Here is an 18,068-nt window from a genome sequence, read left to right as displayed (position 1 = left end):
AATCTAGAGGCCTTATTAATGAGGCCCTGTGAACAGATTTAATGTGTATGTGCTTATCCGTGGATGTATGTGCCGTTTGTACGTTTTTGTGATCCCTGCGTACGTCACATTTCTCATCCAACACCGTTGAAGACATCGTTTTCCCTGCAGGGCCCGCGGCAATCAGGAAGAGAATGCAACGACTGCTGATTGCCTTCATGGGAGACACGGGGCTCTTCGACACCTGGTGACACGCCCCTTATCTAAACTCACAGGAGGTTCAGGCGAAACAATTGCCGACTATGTATGCCAGGCGCCCCGCCTGCTGAAAACACCACCGTCACTACCAGGCTAACATTTAGAGGTTTTCATCGAAGTCAGCAACTCTTTCTCTCCTGACAGAGCATGCAGGCCACGCTGCCTTGTCCCTTTCGACGAACTCCACCACATCAGCAGACCTCGCTTATCACTTTCTCCGGCCCCAAGTTCAGAAGCACCCGTGCCACAAGCACCCGCTTTCCGGGACCGCGAGCGCTGCAAACTGGACAGTCGGGTGCGCAGTGCTCTCAGCGCCGGCTGTCCGACCACCAACCTTCCGAAGCATGGGCTCCGAAAATTCTCTGCAGATCCCGGAAAGGTTACTTTTCGGTGCCGCGGCAGCCAGGGCGCCCTGGTCCACGCGAAACGAACGTTCCCTTCTACGGGTAAAGATAGAATAACAAACAAATCGCCGGGGCCGTTTATTTCCCTGCCATGTTATTCCGATATTTCCGCTTTTGCGAATACAAGCAGCGTGCTCAAACATTGCGAAGAAGAAAAAATAGATAAGTGAAGGAGAAGGAAAGCGCGGAGCATCGTTTTAACCTGTGTGTGTGTGTGTGTGCGCGCGCGTGTGTGTGCGCGCGCGCGGACACACGTCTGTCCGTCCGTCCGTGCGTGTGTGTACGTACGTTGTCATTCCAATCTTTCCGCTTCGTTCGGAGGAAACCGATGCAACGCAGCTCAAAAAGAGAGAAATGAAGAAAAGAAAGAAGGAACCGCGGAGCACATGGAACAAAACGAACTGGCAAGAACGCGTCCGGGAGAGAGAGATGGGGAGGGGGGAGGGTGTACGAAGGAGGAGTCGTCCTGCCAGGGCGACAGCGAGGTAGTTGCGGGGCCATGACCTTCGGGTGAAAAGCGAAAAGCGCCGCGCCGAGCGCAGCGGCAGGCTCCACGCGCGACGGCTGCGACACTTGCCGCTGCCTCGCTCGCCACCACCACCGCCACCGGGACGGCCGGCAGCACAGCACAGCTGAGGGTTGAACGACCCGGCTGCCGTAGCGCTGCTGCCGCTGCTGCTGCACAGCCGGTGCAGCAAGCGGCGCGCATGCTACGCAGCACTGCGCCTTTCGGCCTGCTGCTGCTGCTGGTATACACAGATGAATCTTGCGCACGTGCGCTGTAATGAATCACGCGACGTCAGCGAGACGATGTTGCCCTTGGAAACGTTCACCGTATTCAATCGTGTACGGTTCACACGCCCCAATTTAGCAATGAGAAATTTGGAGAAGAAAAAAAAAGCGCTTTCACCATTGGACGACGATCCTGGCACGTGCGCAAGAGCACTTCAGGGGCGACGAATTTTGGCTCCCCTTCTTTGACGACACTCAGGGAACACTTCTAGTTCCAGCACTAGCTATATGGTGTCTTCAGGTAATCCTTATTTCGTCAGAGGTGAAGTACAAAGCACCCATGAACTGGTGATGTGAATCGTGCAGTTTCTTTTTTTCTATCCAACCATCTGTGCGTCTATCCATGGGAGCCGTAAACGGGGGAGTAAGGCTATGGGACAAAACCTCCGAATTTGCTGAAGCGCTTCGCTCCCTGTTTTATTCACTCATACGTGCATGTTGGATTCCCTGAATATAGCATATATATACTATACATTGTGACACTCTTACGTGCGTAGTGGGTTTACGCCTCAACAGTATGGGAGGTATCCAAGAGAGGTGGATGAGGAAGACGACGTGGGTTGTTAAGAACGGCCAGCTGCAGTGCAAGTTTGCCAGCCATTTAGGCCAGCGGTGGCAACCTCATCTTGGAATGCCGCCACCAACCTCTAACCACGGCGTGACTAAGTCGACTTTGTGTCGGGAACAATACCGTTGTCAGATGGGAAGAGGACTTGGCACCTTTGAAGGCGCCGCGTCCATGAGCTTTCGTGTACTCATCAACCCAGCATCATTCGATACATTGACCCCGGTACTCCCCCACAACCCGGGCTGACTGGGTGGGGGGACTTGGTTCGGGCCAACGGTCCTTCCCGGACAAGGGGGCTGTTGTGGTGCAGCAACACAGAGTTACCGCACACAACACACAAACAGCCATGTCGGTCTTACAGGACTTAAGCCTGAATGACCCTCGGACTGCCTCGGCGCAAAAAAGGCCAAGGCATACAACCATGCAGAGTACCAAAGCCGTCCGCGGAGCAGCGCGACCAACCAAGGGTGCGCCACCACCGGTTCTAGCTCTGGGTTCCGCTGAACCAGACAAAACCCCGTAGATCGACTGGCGCCCACGGCCGAGTCGAGTGACCTTAGGAGCATGCATCATAACTTAATGGAGAGCTTTCCGCCTGACTCATCAAAAATTACCGCAGGACGGGCCCACACTTCGAGAAACCTCTTCTCGCCCAAGCGGTGCCGCTCCCGGGTGAGATGGAACCAGACCTCCTTCCGTGCTTTCGCAAGCACTTCGTGAAGGCCCGGCGCCCTCCCCCCGAAAACTGCATCGCGTCGTGCCAACCACACTTGGTAGGAGCACTCGGCGAGGAGGAGCACGAACTGGTTGACCGCCTGATTAGGCAAAGGGTGCAAAAATCGGACTGTCTGATAAGGAATGCCTGGGAGATTAAAAAGACTAGCGATCCTGCAGAGAAGAGCTGCAGGAAGCAAACACTGCGTAAAGGCATGAACCGTGTCCTCACGAGCGCCACAGAACGGGCACACTCCACTAACCGGGACGGCAGTGAAGGGCCTGTAGCCCAACGGCAGGCACCCTCGCGCCAGGCGATACATAAAAGTGGCTCGCCTAGCGTCGAGGAAGCTAGCCGTGATGAGCTTCCAGTTTGGCCTGTGAATGGACAGGTCATACATTTGGCAATGCGGAGGGAGGCCTGGGGTAAGGATGTCTACTAATTCTTGGAGTGGAGTTGAAACTACGTCGATGTCGGGTCGAACCTTGCGGAGGCTTACCAAAGAGTTCGCAGCCGCCGCATAAATGGTGGACGGGGTACCTGAACGAGGAACGCAGTGCGAAAAAATGCTCTGCGAAAACAAGCGGAGTCGGGTGCTAAGGAAAAACGAGGTAAAGCTTCGAGTCAGGAGCATATCCGAGTTAAGAGCGACCTGGGTCCATCTGACGTGTAGTGCGGTAGCCACGATGCCCAGGTCGGGAATTCCGAGTCCTCCCTTATCCCTGGGCAACTTGAGGACCCGCCTAGCTACACAACCATTTGTACCCTTCCAAAGGAAGCGAAAGAGGACCCTCTCCAAGATATGCTTGGTTCGGGTCGGAACAGGAGACACACACGCCACATACGTCAGGAACGAAAACAGAAGTGAGCGCAGGATTATCGCTCGAGCAGTCAATGGGCATGACAACGCGCTGAACTGCTGAATTCTGGTTTCAAGCTTCTCCTTAGCCTGTTGCCAGTTTTCAGGAGACAGACCATCTGGTTCGAATTGGAAGCCTAGAATGCGCAGCCGCGTTTTCACGGGGAGACCATGAACGGGCTGCGGACTGGACGGAGTGGAGTTCAAGTACATGGCTGCACTTTTCGACCTATTCAACCTTGCACCACTCGCCCTGCAGTAACTGTCCATGACCTCCAAGACGCCGCAAGCTGATGCTTCGTCAGGGACGACAATGGACAAGTCATCCGCGTAGGCAAATAGTGCAACCGGAGGGGAACCTGGTGGGAGTAGGAACCTGCCAATTCTGCTGTCACAGGACAACCTCTGCAGAAGCGGTTCAAAAGCGAGTACGTAGAGGGCAGGTGAGAGGGGGTCCCCCTGCCGTACACCACGCCCCACAATGAACGCCTCCGAGACGCGGTCCCGTATGACAACAGCAGAAGTCGGTCGAGAATACAAAGCTTGGACCATCTGCCGAAAACCCACACTAAAACCAGCCTCTTCCAAAACACGGAAAAGGTACCTATGGCTAATAATGTCGAAAGCCTTCTCCTGATCAAAGGAGCAAAGAATACCTGGAAGTTTCCTGGTGTTTGCCCACAGGAGAAGGTCCCTCACTGCTAAACCGTGAAGCTGACAAGAGCGCCCCTGGACACTACATGCCTGGTACGGACCCAAAACAGTGCTGAGTACTGGCGTGAGTCGCGTGCACAGGCACTTTGCTATGAGCTTGTAATCGCAGTTCAGAAGCGTGATTGGACGCCATGCTCGCAGATCGGTGCTCCTCGACTCGTCCTTACAAAGGAGAGTGATTAGCCCCTCTCGTTGAGACGCTGACAAGGTCCCTTCACTGAGTAGCCGGTTCACCAGTGATGTGAACGGCTTCCCTAACAGTGTCCAAAATTTAACATAAAACTCGACTGTAAGACCATCGGATCCTGGACTGCGATTACGCTTCATAGACTTCAAGGCGGAAAATAACTCGTCCTCATCTATGGCTGAGTCGCACACTTGTGGCGGCTCAGCTGGTAGAGCAAACGGAAAAACAGCTGGAGAGGCAACTGGTTCAGCATACAAGGACATGTAAAACTGCCTCGCCAGTGCGAGAACTCCATCTGGTGAGTCGACTATGCTATTATCGCTTGGATCTATTAGGGAAGAGAGAGTTGTGCTCTTCCTTGAAAGATGTTTACGTAGGACGTTTCTGCTGCACCACGCTTCCATTTCCCACAGCTCTGCTCGGGTTGTGGCCCTCAAGCCATCCCAGCGTCGCTGCAGGAGAATCCGAAGTTCCTTTCGGAGTGAGGCCAGTGCCGGAGCAACTCCAGGCCCGCCGGACAGTGGCCTCGAGAGCAGGAGGATCGCGTCGGAGACGATTTTTATCTCCTCACGCTCCTCGCGCGCTCGACGCTTGCCCCAAGACCTGAAGCACTCACGCACCCTGACCTTCACGTCATCCCATTCCGTACCACTAAGATTCGCTGTGTTATGAAGCGATCGAAATAGTATGGATGATACCTCTGCGGTTGCCTGCCTATCTTTTAGGAGACGTGGATTTAAGCGCCACGGTCTCTTTGCCTTTGGTACTAAGCTAGAATCGGCAAACCGCAGAATTAGGAAGCAGTGGTCGCTAAGAGCAGAAGGAATTAACCACGAGGAATGCACACTGGGAGCCAGTGACGATGAGATGTAAAAACGATCGATGCGGCTCTGCCCACCCCTCCCTGTCCATGTCATTCCTGACTGTCCAGAGCGAAGTAGGCGCCAAGCATCGACCAGTCCCAGCCCATCGACGAGCTGTCGCAGTGTAGCAATTGCACGCTTATCTTTACGTAATGGAGTCCCTCTACGCGAGAGGCGGTCAACTAGTTCTAACACACAGTTGAAGTCGCCTACTAGAACTAGTCGAGAGGGACCGACCAAATAGGGTTCTAATGTATCGAAAAACTCTCTCTGTTCTCTAGCCCGGGTTGGAGCATAAACATTAACAATTCGAATGCCACAATCAAGATCCACCGACAAGATGCGGCCCTCGGAATCCCTGGCATGGCGAATAACAAGGCCGTCGAAATTCGGCATCAAAACGATGGCCGTACCTCGGCTGCCCGACGCGCCATAACTCCAGTAAGACCGAGTGCGAAAAATCCGGTCGAAGTGGCTGATCTGGCCTAGCCTATGAACGTAAGTTTCCTGAAGTACGAGAACATCTACCTTTTTGGATTTAGCCAAATTTACAACCTCTAACTGCTTAGAAGCGCGCGACAAACCACGACAATTAAAGGTAGCTATAGTGAGAGAAGGAGCCATTTTAAAGGGGAGGGAATTTAGCTAAAAGCTAGTAAAAACAAAGGAGGACGAAAAGCTAGGAAAATAAATAAAAGAGCAGGCTAGTATTAGGGAATACTAGCCGCTAAAGACAAATAAGCAAAGACTACCTATGAGAGAGTCTCCGAAATTGGAGACCCCTCATCAGTAGACTCATAGTACCTGTCTGACATCTCAGAGCAATCGCACCGAGCCAATTTGCAATGCGGACAAGGAGGGGAACTCTCCGTGTCCGATGGAACGTCAGTATCAGAGTCGGATGTCTCTACAGCACTGCGCTTAAGTTCTGGAGCGCCAGTCTCCGAGCCCTGGGAGCCACCTTCGTCCGAGCTCGACGCACGCTCCGCGGCCGCCGCCCTGGCAGCGGAGCCAGCGCGGTGAGCGCGCCGGCTCTTACGCTTATGGCCCGACCGGCTAACAGTGCCAGTCGTGCCAGTCAGCGGTTCCAACGCGCCAGGGGTAGCGGCCGCTGTAGCGACAGGCGTACCAGCCACGGAGGCAACAGCGATGCCCGCTTTAACCTCCTCGCCCGCTCCCCCATCGCACGTTGCCGTGGCAGACGGGGAAGCGACCGCGGTGGCGTCCACGGAATCGCCGCCGCACTCGGCAGCTTCGACCACGCTCGAGGAGGCCTGGCTATCTCCTTCATCCAAGGCAGAGACCGTATGAGCTACCGGCGAAGCAACCACTTCCTCAACGGCAGGTACCTGCTGCTCAGGCCTCGCGGTCACTGACGAGTAGGTGCGGACACTACACGCCGAAACCGCATGGTCACCACCGCATCGTACGCACGCCGCGTCGCATGACGCGTGGCCGAACTGCTCGCAGCGCGCGCACTTAGGTGTGTCACACGCGGCGGCGTGGTGTCCTGCCAGGTTACACCTACGACACAACCTAACTACACCCTCGTACTCACACTGAACGACGCGCTCACCTACCCGAAGAAGGTTAGGAACGGGCCGCGCCATCTCTATCCGAATGCGCCGGTTTCCCGTGCCAACGGCAGGGAACCCGGGCACGCATTCTTCGGAGATCCCGTGCACCTTTCCGAAGACCTCTAGCTCGGAAACAAGAGCTTGGTCCGGAAGATCCGCGGGGTAGCCAAACACCCTAACCAACTTCACCCGCACACCTCTATACTCGAAACGAACTTCCACATCACGAACCTGCAATGCGGGATCAGCTGAGAAGCGATCAACCGCGGCCTTTGTCTTAAACGTTATCTCAAACCTTCCTGCACCAAAGTCCTGTACTGCCTTAAGGTCATTCAACGAAAAGCGCTTTACGAGCGCCTTACAAACATCTACATTGGACGCGCCTTTTGGAACTCGCCCGAAAAACGTGAGCGGCCGAAGCCGCGAAGGGGCCACCATCGCGGTGAAAACCACGTGGCGCCCGTCCCTAGCCGAAGTTTAAGCTAACACTACGCAAGGTAGGAAGCTAGAAACCCTCAGCTAAAGACTGGAAAAAACCAAGGACAAAAAAAGCCACCGGAACACCTCACCAAATCGATGAACAGCGGGTTGGAGTCTAGAAGAATTCGCACCTTACACCTATCCAACCATTCCGAGAGGGGCCCACGTGGAGGGGATCCGCAGCACCGAAGCTCGAACGCACAAATCACGCCACCACCGCACCGATCACACCACCACCGCAGCAAGCAGCATGGCGAGACGGACAGAGAAAAGCACGACTTACGCAGTCGCGATCGCACGTCCTCCACTCTCCGTCGCTTCAGCTAGGATGCGTTTGACGAAGCACGCTTTGTGCTGAAACCGCCACCGTTACGCTCTAGCCTCGTCGCCGTTGTGACTGAAGGAGTTCGAGGAAGCAGGCTTTGTGCGCAACACGACAACGCGGACCTGATCTGCTACGGGTGGGGGAGTTGCCGCGGGAACGTCGTCGTGAGCTCCTTCCCACGCGCCGACCAAGACGCTAGACAATGTGCTACCCGTGCGCGCTAACCGGGTCGGCTCCGAGTTCTACGAAATTCGTGTGGTGTCGGTTTCGGACCGTGAACACGTGTGTGTGTGCATGTGTGTGTAAACCGTCCCGCGGTGAGGCGGCTAGTTTACGAGGGCTAAACGAACGTTCGCGTCACCTTGTATCGCGGGAGGACCAAGTGTTTAAAAACTGCTGTTGTGCGGATGCTCGAGACACTTTTCTTAAGCAGTCATGTTGGACTGAGAATCTCTCTCAAGCAGTCATGTTAGACTGATGCGCTCTCTCTCAAGCCGTCATGCTCGACTGATGTAGTTACTGTAAATAAACCCATATTCCTCGTTCTCGATGAGAAGCAGTCCTTCCCTTCATCAACGTCCTCAGCGTGGATAAGTTGTGGATAAGTTGGAAGACGGCATGGGCCAGCTACCTTCTAATTCATGCCCGACTCCAATCTTGACAACAGACCACGAGCGATGGCATTGAGCCCCCAATCCTGACAGCGGCTGGCTAGTTGAATCTCGGCAGGCGCTCAGCTGATCAAGGCCGTCCCGGCGTCTGACTCTACCTGGCTTGTCAATAAACGCCTTTCGTTGGCGTAACAATATATTATACAGTGTTCCCATATACAAACAGTAACGCATGGATATTAGTGACTCAGTCATCGTATAGCTCGGTTGTAACGGCTGTCGCCTCTAATCACTTCAACGAAATCTTCTTCTCTGAAAAAAGAAGAGAACGAGCTATCATCACGTTTCACCCGGATAAGCGCGGATAGTTAACGTCGGTAAAAGGGCCGCTAGAAGTTGCTCCCCCGGCAATTAAATCACGCACAAAAAGACAAGAAAGACGGTAACCATCAATTTTTCCCACGCTCCTCGAAGACAAAAAATCGCGTACTCAAAAAAGAAAAAAAAAAGTTGCACGTGCGTATAGTGAACTACGCGTGTCCAGACAACGTCCTTTTAAGCTTGCACAACACTTTGGGCACTCCACGAACAAGCAAACAAACAAACTTGCACGACTCCTGGCTTTCCTCGAATCACCTGTCCGAAGTCCCGAATGCATACAATACATAATGCAGACAGGGTGCTTACAGCTGATGTTTCCAGACACGTGCTACGACTCGGTGTCTCGTAAAGGGATTAGTTCCACCTCGGGTGGTGCCCAAGTTGACACGGTAGTCCAAAATGCTCGGCGAAGGCCCCGCACTCGAGGTCGTTGTTCCGCACCTCGGCTGTGTGGTGCTTGACCCTCTGGGAACAATACAGGCACCGGCAAACAGAGTGGACACATGACGCACTCCCTTTGAACTCCGTCCGTTTCATTTGTTTGTACCTGCATTGGCTCGCGCTGCAGCTGAAAGTCACATGGTACTGCCCACAGCATCTTCGGAACGCGCGGCCGAAAGTAGAAAAAATTGCGGGGCCGGAAAAAGATAATGGAGGTTGTAAAATGAGAGCTACCTTGACCACAGACGGCGCACATACGGAGGGAGAAACGAATCGGCGGTTACATTGTCAATGACCTCTTTTATTTGCGTGATGACTCATTCTCTGTGAGTTTGCAAGGCTGCAAGCTGTCAAAAGCAGCATCACTGTCATTGGGCGATAGGGAGTTTTATAAATAGCATACACGAGCGGATTAGGCAGAAGTACATGTTGCTGGGCTAGCTGTTGCTTACTTAATGAGATGATGTAGCGCAAGGGCACAACCGCAAAGAATAGACACGCAGGAACACGTCACAGGCGCTACTAACAAGTTTATTAAAATGCCATTGAGCTACACCATATATATTATTTCCAATGCGCAGACACATCAGCCCCAATCGACATAAGAGGGCATTTATCAAAGTCGAACCAAATAATTTACAAGATTTAAGAACTGTTGTCTGACTCACACATGCTGTACTATATTACTTTTATGTTAAACGCTTCCAGTAGTTCACGTGCCGTTTTGTCTTTGCTTTTGCCCAGGACCTCAATTGGCTCAATAGACTGACAACATACCAAGAAATCACTCAACACCACAGAATAAACCTCAGAACACTCCCACCACAGCATCCACAGCTCACGAAGACGCAAGAGACAACACTCAGATTGTTGCAAACCAACACTTTCCCCCACCCAAGGAGGCTTCATCTCATGTTCCCTACTCTAATATAACGAACAATGTAAATACGGCGAACAGCTAGGAACCGTCCGGCACATTATCATAAATTGAAAATAAAATACAGACTTGCCTCCTCTACCACCTACCCCCCACCCCCAAGAGCAGTGAGAGACGCTGCTTGTCCAGCTCCCGCCTCTTGAACCAGATCATGTTGGTTGAGAGGGCGGTCGCGGCAAAGACGACGCATGGGTTCCCGTGAAGAGGCAACCCTTCCTGCAAATCGAGCCATCCTTATGCTCATTAAAAACGATCTCTCTCTCTCTCTCTCTCTCTCTCTTGTTTGGCGAGAGCAGGATTTACAGCTAGTGCGCAGAAATACGCGCAGTCAAGTCTTTCTTCAAATTATTAGCATGATCCCTCATTCGACCATTAGCACCGCGGCTAGTTTTCGCTACATAGGACTTTCCGCAAGACTGGGGAATTTCCTACACCGGGTGGCGCACTGCACGTATGCCTGGGGGTGCTTCACTCGGCAGCCTATCTTAGAGGTGCCCACGGTGTGGAGACACAGTAATTGGGCCAGCCTGTTGGGATCGGCCTTCCGTACCTGTTCGCCACTTTTTTTCAAGTTGTGGCTCATCTTGTGCTCGTAGGGCACAACATCCAGCCTTTGACGACTCCGCTCACCGGCTCTTGCCTCACTGGCTGGTGTGCCCGCTTTTTGCTTCCGCTGCTGGAATTATGTGTGTATGTTCTCCGTGGTTGTGTCCTTGCACTGCATCATGTAATTAAGCGGCTTAGAATACGCAACGAAGCGAACTCAATTGTCGTATCGTTTGCATGCTTTTGTGCTCTCTTTTGGGTTTCTTCTGTACGACTGGCTGATTGCGTACCCTAACTTTGGGTCCCTTATTTTTAAATCTCCCTAATAATGTGACGCAATGGACGCGGGTGATAGATGACTATCGGCAACCCGAAGTCTTCGAAAAACATGTGGCAAGTATCCTGTCCCTACAACCACTCGACGCGCCTCCATGTAGTGGACGCCAGCGTGTATATGCAGCGTTAGTAATGTTCCCAACTTCGGTTTTATGATGATAAAAAATCTAGCTTCTCACAATGAAGATCAGTTGTCAGAGTAGCGCTTCGCGTGTGCCTTACCTTATTACTGTGACCTGCTTTTCGTGCTACAGTACGTCTTCTTCTTCAGAGAGAGAGAGAGGGCAAAAACTACCAATGTTTAGATGAATTTGATGAAGTCGGGTTGAGTCGGCATGTTGGGCCGAAATCGGGTAATCGGTTTGACGTAAACGCTAGCGAGTCAGGACTAACGTGCGTCAAGGCAACTTCAGTTCAACCTACCTGTAATGGGTGGGTTGACGTGCGCAAACTGCTTGGAAAGATGCATTTAAATTGCGGTCTGATCGGTCTGAGTCAGCTTGCCTTCTGATTCAACCTGCTGGCGTCGAGTTCATGTAAAGGAAGCTATTAATCCAAGAATGATCCGAGTCGAGTGATTTCTATCGAGAGATGTGGCTCCAGTATGCTACTCCACGCTGGGGATGTAGATTTGTATGACGAAGGTGACCGTGAGGTCTGTACAGTTCACTGTTTCTGCGTAATGTACACGTGCATGTGCGCTTCATGACGTTTGCATTCTGGCGGAGAGATATCGAGGCTACTAAAGCGTAGCAAGAACACTATTTATCGGAGCCATGATTTTCCTAGCTGATATGGCCAGAAGTATCTTTCAGAGCTAAAGCAGCTGCTACAGGGCGTCAGGTTATTTCACTGCAGCATCTTCTTGATGAGAAAGATCAAATGCCCCGTCTCGGCGCTTTCTCACTGTGCCTGTTGACACTCGGAGCTACTACTAGCTCTTTGTAGCTCATTTGTCTACTCGTGATACCTAACTGATGTACACCAAGAGGGTTTTGGCCTCGTAGCTGGCTGTGTTTGCAATTTTTAACATTTTGGATGTGTATAATTTCTTCGCCGTGCGATGTGAGAGACGAAGTCCTTAAAAGTCCCTCCCCAAGGGCCATTGCAAATTTTGGTTGTACGCTGGAAGTTGTAAAATGCAGTCTAAGGAACGTTTCACCGAAATAATTTCTCCAATTGGTTCATTATGAGAGGAGACAAGAAATTAAGTGTCCTGTTATAATGCCGCCACGAGGCGAGCGTCCCTGCCAACTCTCTCCCTTCGCCTCGGTGTTCCTTCCGTTTTGCCTGAAGCCGAGTTACCGCGTCGTGTCCACACGTCGAGCCCCTTTTCTTTTTCTCTTCTTTTTTTTCCTTACACTTTTTTTTTTTTTTTTTTTGCTGCGCTGCGCATTTATAGCAGCGGCGTTGAGCCTTCCACATTGGATGATTAACCGAACTTAAGCCACGCGTCATAGTGAATGACTTAGCTAGCAGTGCGTTTTACGTAGAGCAGTAGCGATTTAAAGAAGGAAATGACGCTACGTAGAGGCATTTGTGCGTGACGCCTTCCAAGAATCCCTTCGCGATTGAAGTCCTGTCTCTGTTGACGTGAGGTATGGTCGACAGTTTAACACTCACTGTAGTGGCACGAAGCGAGGCCGGGGATGGTAGACGGTACGGCACGGCGTTTTATACGTCACGAACAAACTCTGCAGGTAACCCGCTGCGCCTAGATTGCACAGGGCTCTCGAACGACAACGCGCTTAGCCGCCCGAGTGCACGTGGAGGGAGGTGGTAGGGGAACAAGCATCTCGTCCGCTGGAGAGCAAGAACATATCTGCCCGGGGACGATGTTCCATAGAAAACGATGAAACATTGTATGCGAACCGTTCTTTATGAAACCAGTGCTAGGCACCCACAATTTTCGCAAGACCTTTCAAGCCCAAAAGTACGTTCGCGAACAGCAATGCCGATGTGTGATGCATCTAGCGTGGTTCTCATTGTAATATTGATCCATTAAATTTTTATCCACTGTCTAGCCGCACTTTGAGGCAGCGGAGAGTAGCCAGCGCCATAAAGGCGCCAACCTCTCCTTTAACTACGTATTTTAATGAGGTCATCGACCGTAAAGCAGGAGACACGGTGCAAGGAGAGGAAGTTCGATACGACGTGCAACGCAGGCTGCTGAATGATGGTTGTCCCGACTGTTGTAACCTGTGGAAACATGCTGAAACGTGACAGAACCTATTAAGAACTTCTTGGATGTGTGTGTTGGTTTAACGGTTCACACTTAAGCTCGCACGCGTAAGCGTACCGCTTGTCTTCTGCTTAGCGTTATCTATACCGTATAGAGATCTGGGTCCAGATGCACAAAGTCTATCCTAAGTTGACGCCCGCCGCTCGTGCGGGTGGTCGAATTCATGGCGAAGTTATCGGTGCGGCGATGACCAATCATGAAGCGCGCACTTAAATAGCCAAGAGAAAGATTTGGGAATCGTTATTAGCCGTAGCAGGGAAACAAGTCCGTTTGCATGCATAATGCAGCGGCGTGCGTTCGTGCACTCCGAGTCTCTGACTCACCTTCTCCAGACGAGCAGCGTGAGCGTGTTGAATGCACTGTCCACCAGCTGCCTTGCCTGGTCGGCGCGAGAGCACGGGACCTCGTTCACGCACAGCACCAGGTCGCCCACCCGAATGCGACCTTCGGCCTCAGCCTTCCCGCCGGGATCCACCTGCGGGACAAACGTTACAGGCACGTCAGCAACATATGTTGTTGTCGTCGTTTTTGTGGCCTCAAAAATTGTCTCACAGCGCTGAAGTTGATTGGCAACACGGAAGGCAATCCTTTCATAGCTCGCAGTGTAAGAAAAAAGAAAGAAAGAAATGATTGGGCGACGCAATGAGCGTAGAATGCTTTTTTGTTATTGATATCATATAAGGAGATGTTGATGCACAATTTAAGGCGCCGGCTACTCCTCAGCTCTTGAATGGGCCTAGCTTACAACATACAGGGTTCAAGATTACATATGAACTAACCATTTCATACAAGCACCATAACTTGTCAAGCAACGTTTTCACAGTAACACTATGACGTAAGAAATACGTGGTACATACAATACACAAGTCAAATGACTCCATAGTTCTGCAGAAGAAAGTCTCAAAAATACATATGATACGGTCGCCTAATAATGCAGTCTCTAGTCAGCGGGTGGTGCATACATCGTGTAAATACATTATCACATATAGTCACAACAGAACAGTCAACATAACATAATCCACAAATACAGACATATATACAGCGACACTGAAAGGAAAGGCACATTAAAAGCGTCAATAACGGTTACCAATGCCGCTGTCTTCAAGAAAAGTCTTTAGTGCTTTTAAAGCGCTCTTCTGCAAAGACGTTGTTGGCCTAGGACACCAAAAGTTTCTTTAAACTGAAAGGTCTGCGGTCCAGTGTATTTAGGGTTGATTTAAGTCGGCGTCTTGGTGTGTCGTGATGTGGGAAATTTAGAAGGAGGTGATATACATCTTCGCCTAGAAATCCACAATCACATTCCGGGGTTTCCGCACGGCCAATACTGTGTAACAGATGTTTTGTGTGGGCCGTCCCTAGCCTTAATCGATGAATAAGGGTTTCCATATTTTTTGTCTAATGACAAGGGAAATTTTAGTTCAATAAACGGGTAATATTATACAAATCCGAGCTGTTAGAATTATGGTCAGACAATGTATTTCTACACATTTTGAAAGACGCTGCCCCTATAATGTAGTGTAATTCATTCTTTGATATTGAGAGCGGAACCACATCGCCTTTGAGGTGTGCTTGTCGTGCTGCTTCATCGGCTGCTGTGTTGTCAGGAATGTCGCAATGCTCTGGTAGTCACTGGAATGCTATTTCATGCTACGCGTGGCTTGCCTTTTCGAGGTCTCTAAGTGTTCCGTATATTATACCACCGCTGACTGTTCTTCCTTTTGTGCTGCAGAGTGATGTTAGAACCGCCTGTGAATCGATGAAAATTACCCATTTTTGCGCATCTCTTACTGAAAATATAAATTGTATCGCACATAGCACTGCGAACAGTTCTGCCTCGTGCGAAGTCGCACGAGGTAACTTAAATGATTCTTGTTTGTTGAGGTGCGTTATAATGAATGCTGAAGTTGAAGAGGCATTGGAGCCATCTGTATAGACGTGTCTGTATCCTGAACACCGCATATATATCTGGTATAGTGCTAGTTGTTGAGCAGCTTGAATGAACATGTCTCTATTTCTGAATATCCCGTCTACTGACAATTCCATTTTGGAAGTGTAAGTAGCCATGGAGGATATTCGACGTCTGAGTTACAAAATTCATTTCTTGGCAATACATGGAGATTTTTTTAAATTTCCTTATGAACATCACTTCTATCTCGTGTCATTATGTCTAGAACCAATGGGTGGATTTTATGCTATTTGAAGACGGAAATAATTTCGACATGTTTCTGTACTTCTGATAACTGGAAACGGTGATTGGCGAACCTCAGCTATTACAAGACAGCTAGAAGTCGTTCGTGGAACTCCTCGACATATGCGTAATCCTTTAGCTAAAAGTCTTTGAACTCGCTCTTCTGAGATGTGGGAAAGTCCGTGTAATATGGGCGCGGAATACGCAATTTTTGTCGTATTAATGCATTATAAACAATCAGCATGAACGATACTGATCCGCGCCACGATGTGCCTGCAAGTCTGCGAAGTACCGTCACTATCGCATTGATCTCGTTTTCGAGTTTTTTTTTTATGTAGGGTGCCCAGGATAGCTGATTATCAAGTATTATATCAAGAAATCGATCATGTGTGACAATAATTAGAGGGTGGCCTTCCCGTTTAAGCGTCAAATTTTTTCACTGCCTCCTAGTGAAGGGCAATACAGCTGTTGCATGTGATAGAACCATTCCTCTCTCTCTCTCAAAAATTGGTTAATGATATATATATATATATATATATATATATATATATGCCGTCATGCAAAGCCACCTGAAGTAAGAGTATGAGATCCAAATGTCCAAATGCACACATACTCTGCATACAATGAAAATCTTAAGCGTGATGATGGCAGTCTTCTTGGTACATCCGCCATGACGCAGTTAAAAAGAAAAGGGCTGAGTACGCCTCCCTGCGGTACCCCCAATTTGACAACATGTTCAGCACTCTTTCCTTCACCTGCCTGGACAAATATTTTGTGACCTGATGAAAATTCAGAAATCCATCGTAAGGACCTGTCATACATACCGAGTTCCAGCATACTTAGCCGAACATGAACGTGACTAACAGGTTCAAATGCCCTCTTGATGCCTAGAAATACTGCTATAGTCATGTTTCCGCGTGCACGCTCGTGTTTCACACAGGTTACTATATCCAATATTGCATCCATTGTGCATCTATGTTTTCTAAAACCTGCTAAGTAGTTGGAAAACACATCCCTTTCATTACACCACCACTGAAGTCGCGCGTCAATCATTTTCTCCGTTACTTTGCATAAACAGCTTCTCAAACTAACTGGGTGGAATGATTCAAGACATAAGGGCGTCTTACCCGGTTTTAAAATAGGCATGCATGAGTCGAGCGGCTCTCCAAGAGTCAGGTACAGTTTTTTTCTATCCACAGATTATTATAGATTTCTAAGACAGCATATTGTACGTAATGCCGCCCGGCCCAGCAGCGGACTTTTGGCGACATGATGCAATTGCACATTGAAGCTCACTTAATGTGAAAGCAGTATCTAATTGAGATTATTATGCCCAATCGCAAGCATGAATTTTCTGCTTAGCTAACACTACCGAATTATCAAATTATGCACATTATGATGAAAAAGCAGGTTTGGAAATAAGCTCGCAATATTCATCTGCAACTATTATCTCACACGTGTCCCGAGCTACAGCGAGAGCATGAAATAGGAAGCTCTGTGTTACAGGTCGGCTTAAAAAACGAATTACTCGAAAATTTCGTGGGACAGACGTGTGAGGAGACAGCCTGCCGCAGAAATCGCGCCAGCGCCATTTGCCTAAATTTTCCATGCGTCTGCGCATTACATTGCGAATTTTCTGAGCGTTTTTGTATGCTTCTAAACTTCCGCTTTGTCGGTACGCTCTTTCAGGTCGGCGTCTGATGGCTCCTAGGTGTTCATGCGCGCCGTCAACCGCAGCATAATCTTTTGGAACTGACATCTTCTTTGTGCATATGTTCACATTCTCCTGCAAAAATTCAGTAAATCTTTCAACCGTTGTACTTTGATTAATTTGATCCAATAGGCGGTACCGAAAAGCTTTCCAGTTGCTTAGTCTGCTGTAACGCCTGATATTATTGCACATGCTAGGTCAATTTACAAGGTTGGGAAAATGATCACTTCCTCGCGTTTCCATATCCGTTGTCCATGCCACACCATTCACTAGATCTTGTGAACACAGGTTAACATCTATGCACCTTGAATGAATATATCCACGAAGAAATGTTGGCGATCCATCGTTTAAAACATTCAAGTCGAATTTGTCTATGGCGCATGTAATAGCATTCCCACGTGCATCACGATGATCACTGCGCCAGATAATTCTGTGCGCACTGAAGTATCCACACTTAAATACATTAAAATGAGCTATTTTAAATATATCCACTAGCGCTTCTACTGAAATACGGTTTGAAGGTTGTAGATATGAAGGTTGTGAAGGTTGCACAGCTTACCAAAGGATACTTCAAATGCGATGAATTCTGGAAAGTCTGAATAACTGGACTGAATTTGATAATATGGTAAGTCCTTTCTGACGCACAGGAGTACTCTGCTAACAGCACCATGACGAGATGTGGGTGGATGAACTTGTGGAGAGCTAATAGAATAGTTTCGTGGTTCGAAGCCAACCGAATTGAACCGAAATACAACAGGTTGTAGGTCGATAAAGGTAAGTACGTGAATATGGCAAATTAGTTGTGCGGAAGCCCGCAAGGTGGAGGAAAGTACATGAAAGGGAAAAAATTGCCATCCACCCAAATTGCAGCACGAAGCTACGAAGGAAACCCATACGGGTTTCCTTTGTAGCTTCTTGCTACATTAGGGTGGATGCCAATGTTCCCCTTTCATT

At 49.8% G+C, this 18,068-nt stretch overlaps 1 protein-coding gene across 1 annotated transcript in view; it reads right to left on the bottom strand.

Moving 5' to 3' along the window:
* Positions 1 to 18,068, bottom strand: part of LOC126535956 (uncharacterized) — a 638,450-nt gene that overhangs the window by 484,110 nt on the left and 136,272 nt on the right. The window contains exon 2 of the mRNA XM_050182825.3: positions 13,539 to 13,690. Coding sequence (XP_050038782.2) covers positions 13,539 to 13,690 — 152 coding nt within the window. The remainder of the gene's footprint in view (positions 1 to 13,538; positions 13,691 to 18,068) is intronic.

Source organism: Dermacentor andersoni, chromosome 4 (genome assembly GCF_023375885.2).
Source record: "Dermacentor andersoni chromosome 4, qqDerAnde1_hic_scaffold, whole genome shotgun sequence".
NCBI classification, from domain to species: Eukaryota; Metazoa; Arthropoda; class Arachnida; order Ixodida; family Ixodidae; genus Dermacentor; species Dermacentor andersoni.
Note: the sequence above shows the minus strand (reverse complement) of the source record. Positions and strands in the feature narration are given on the sequence as shown.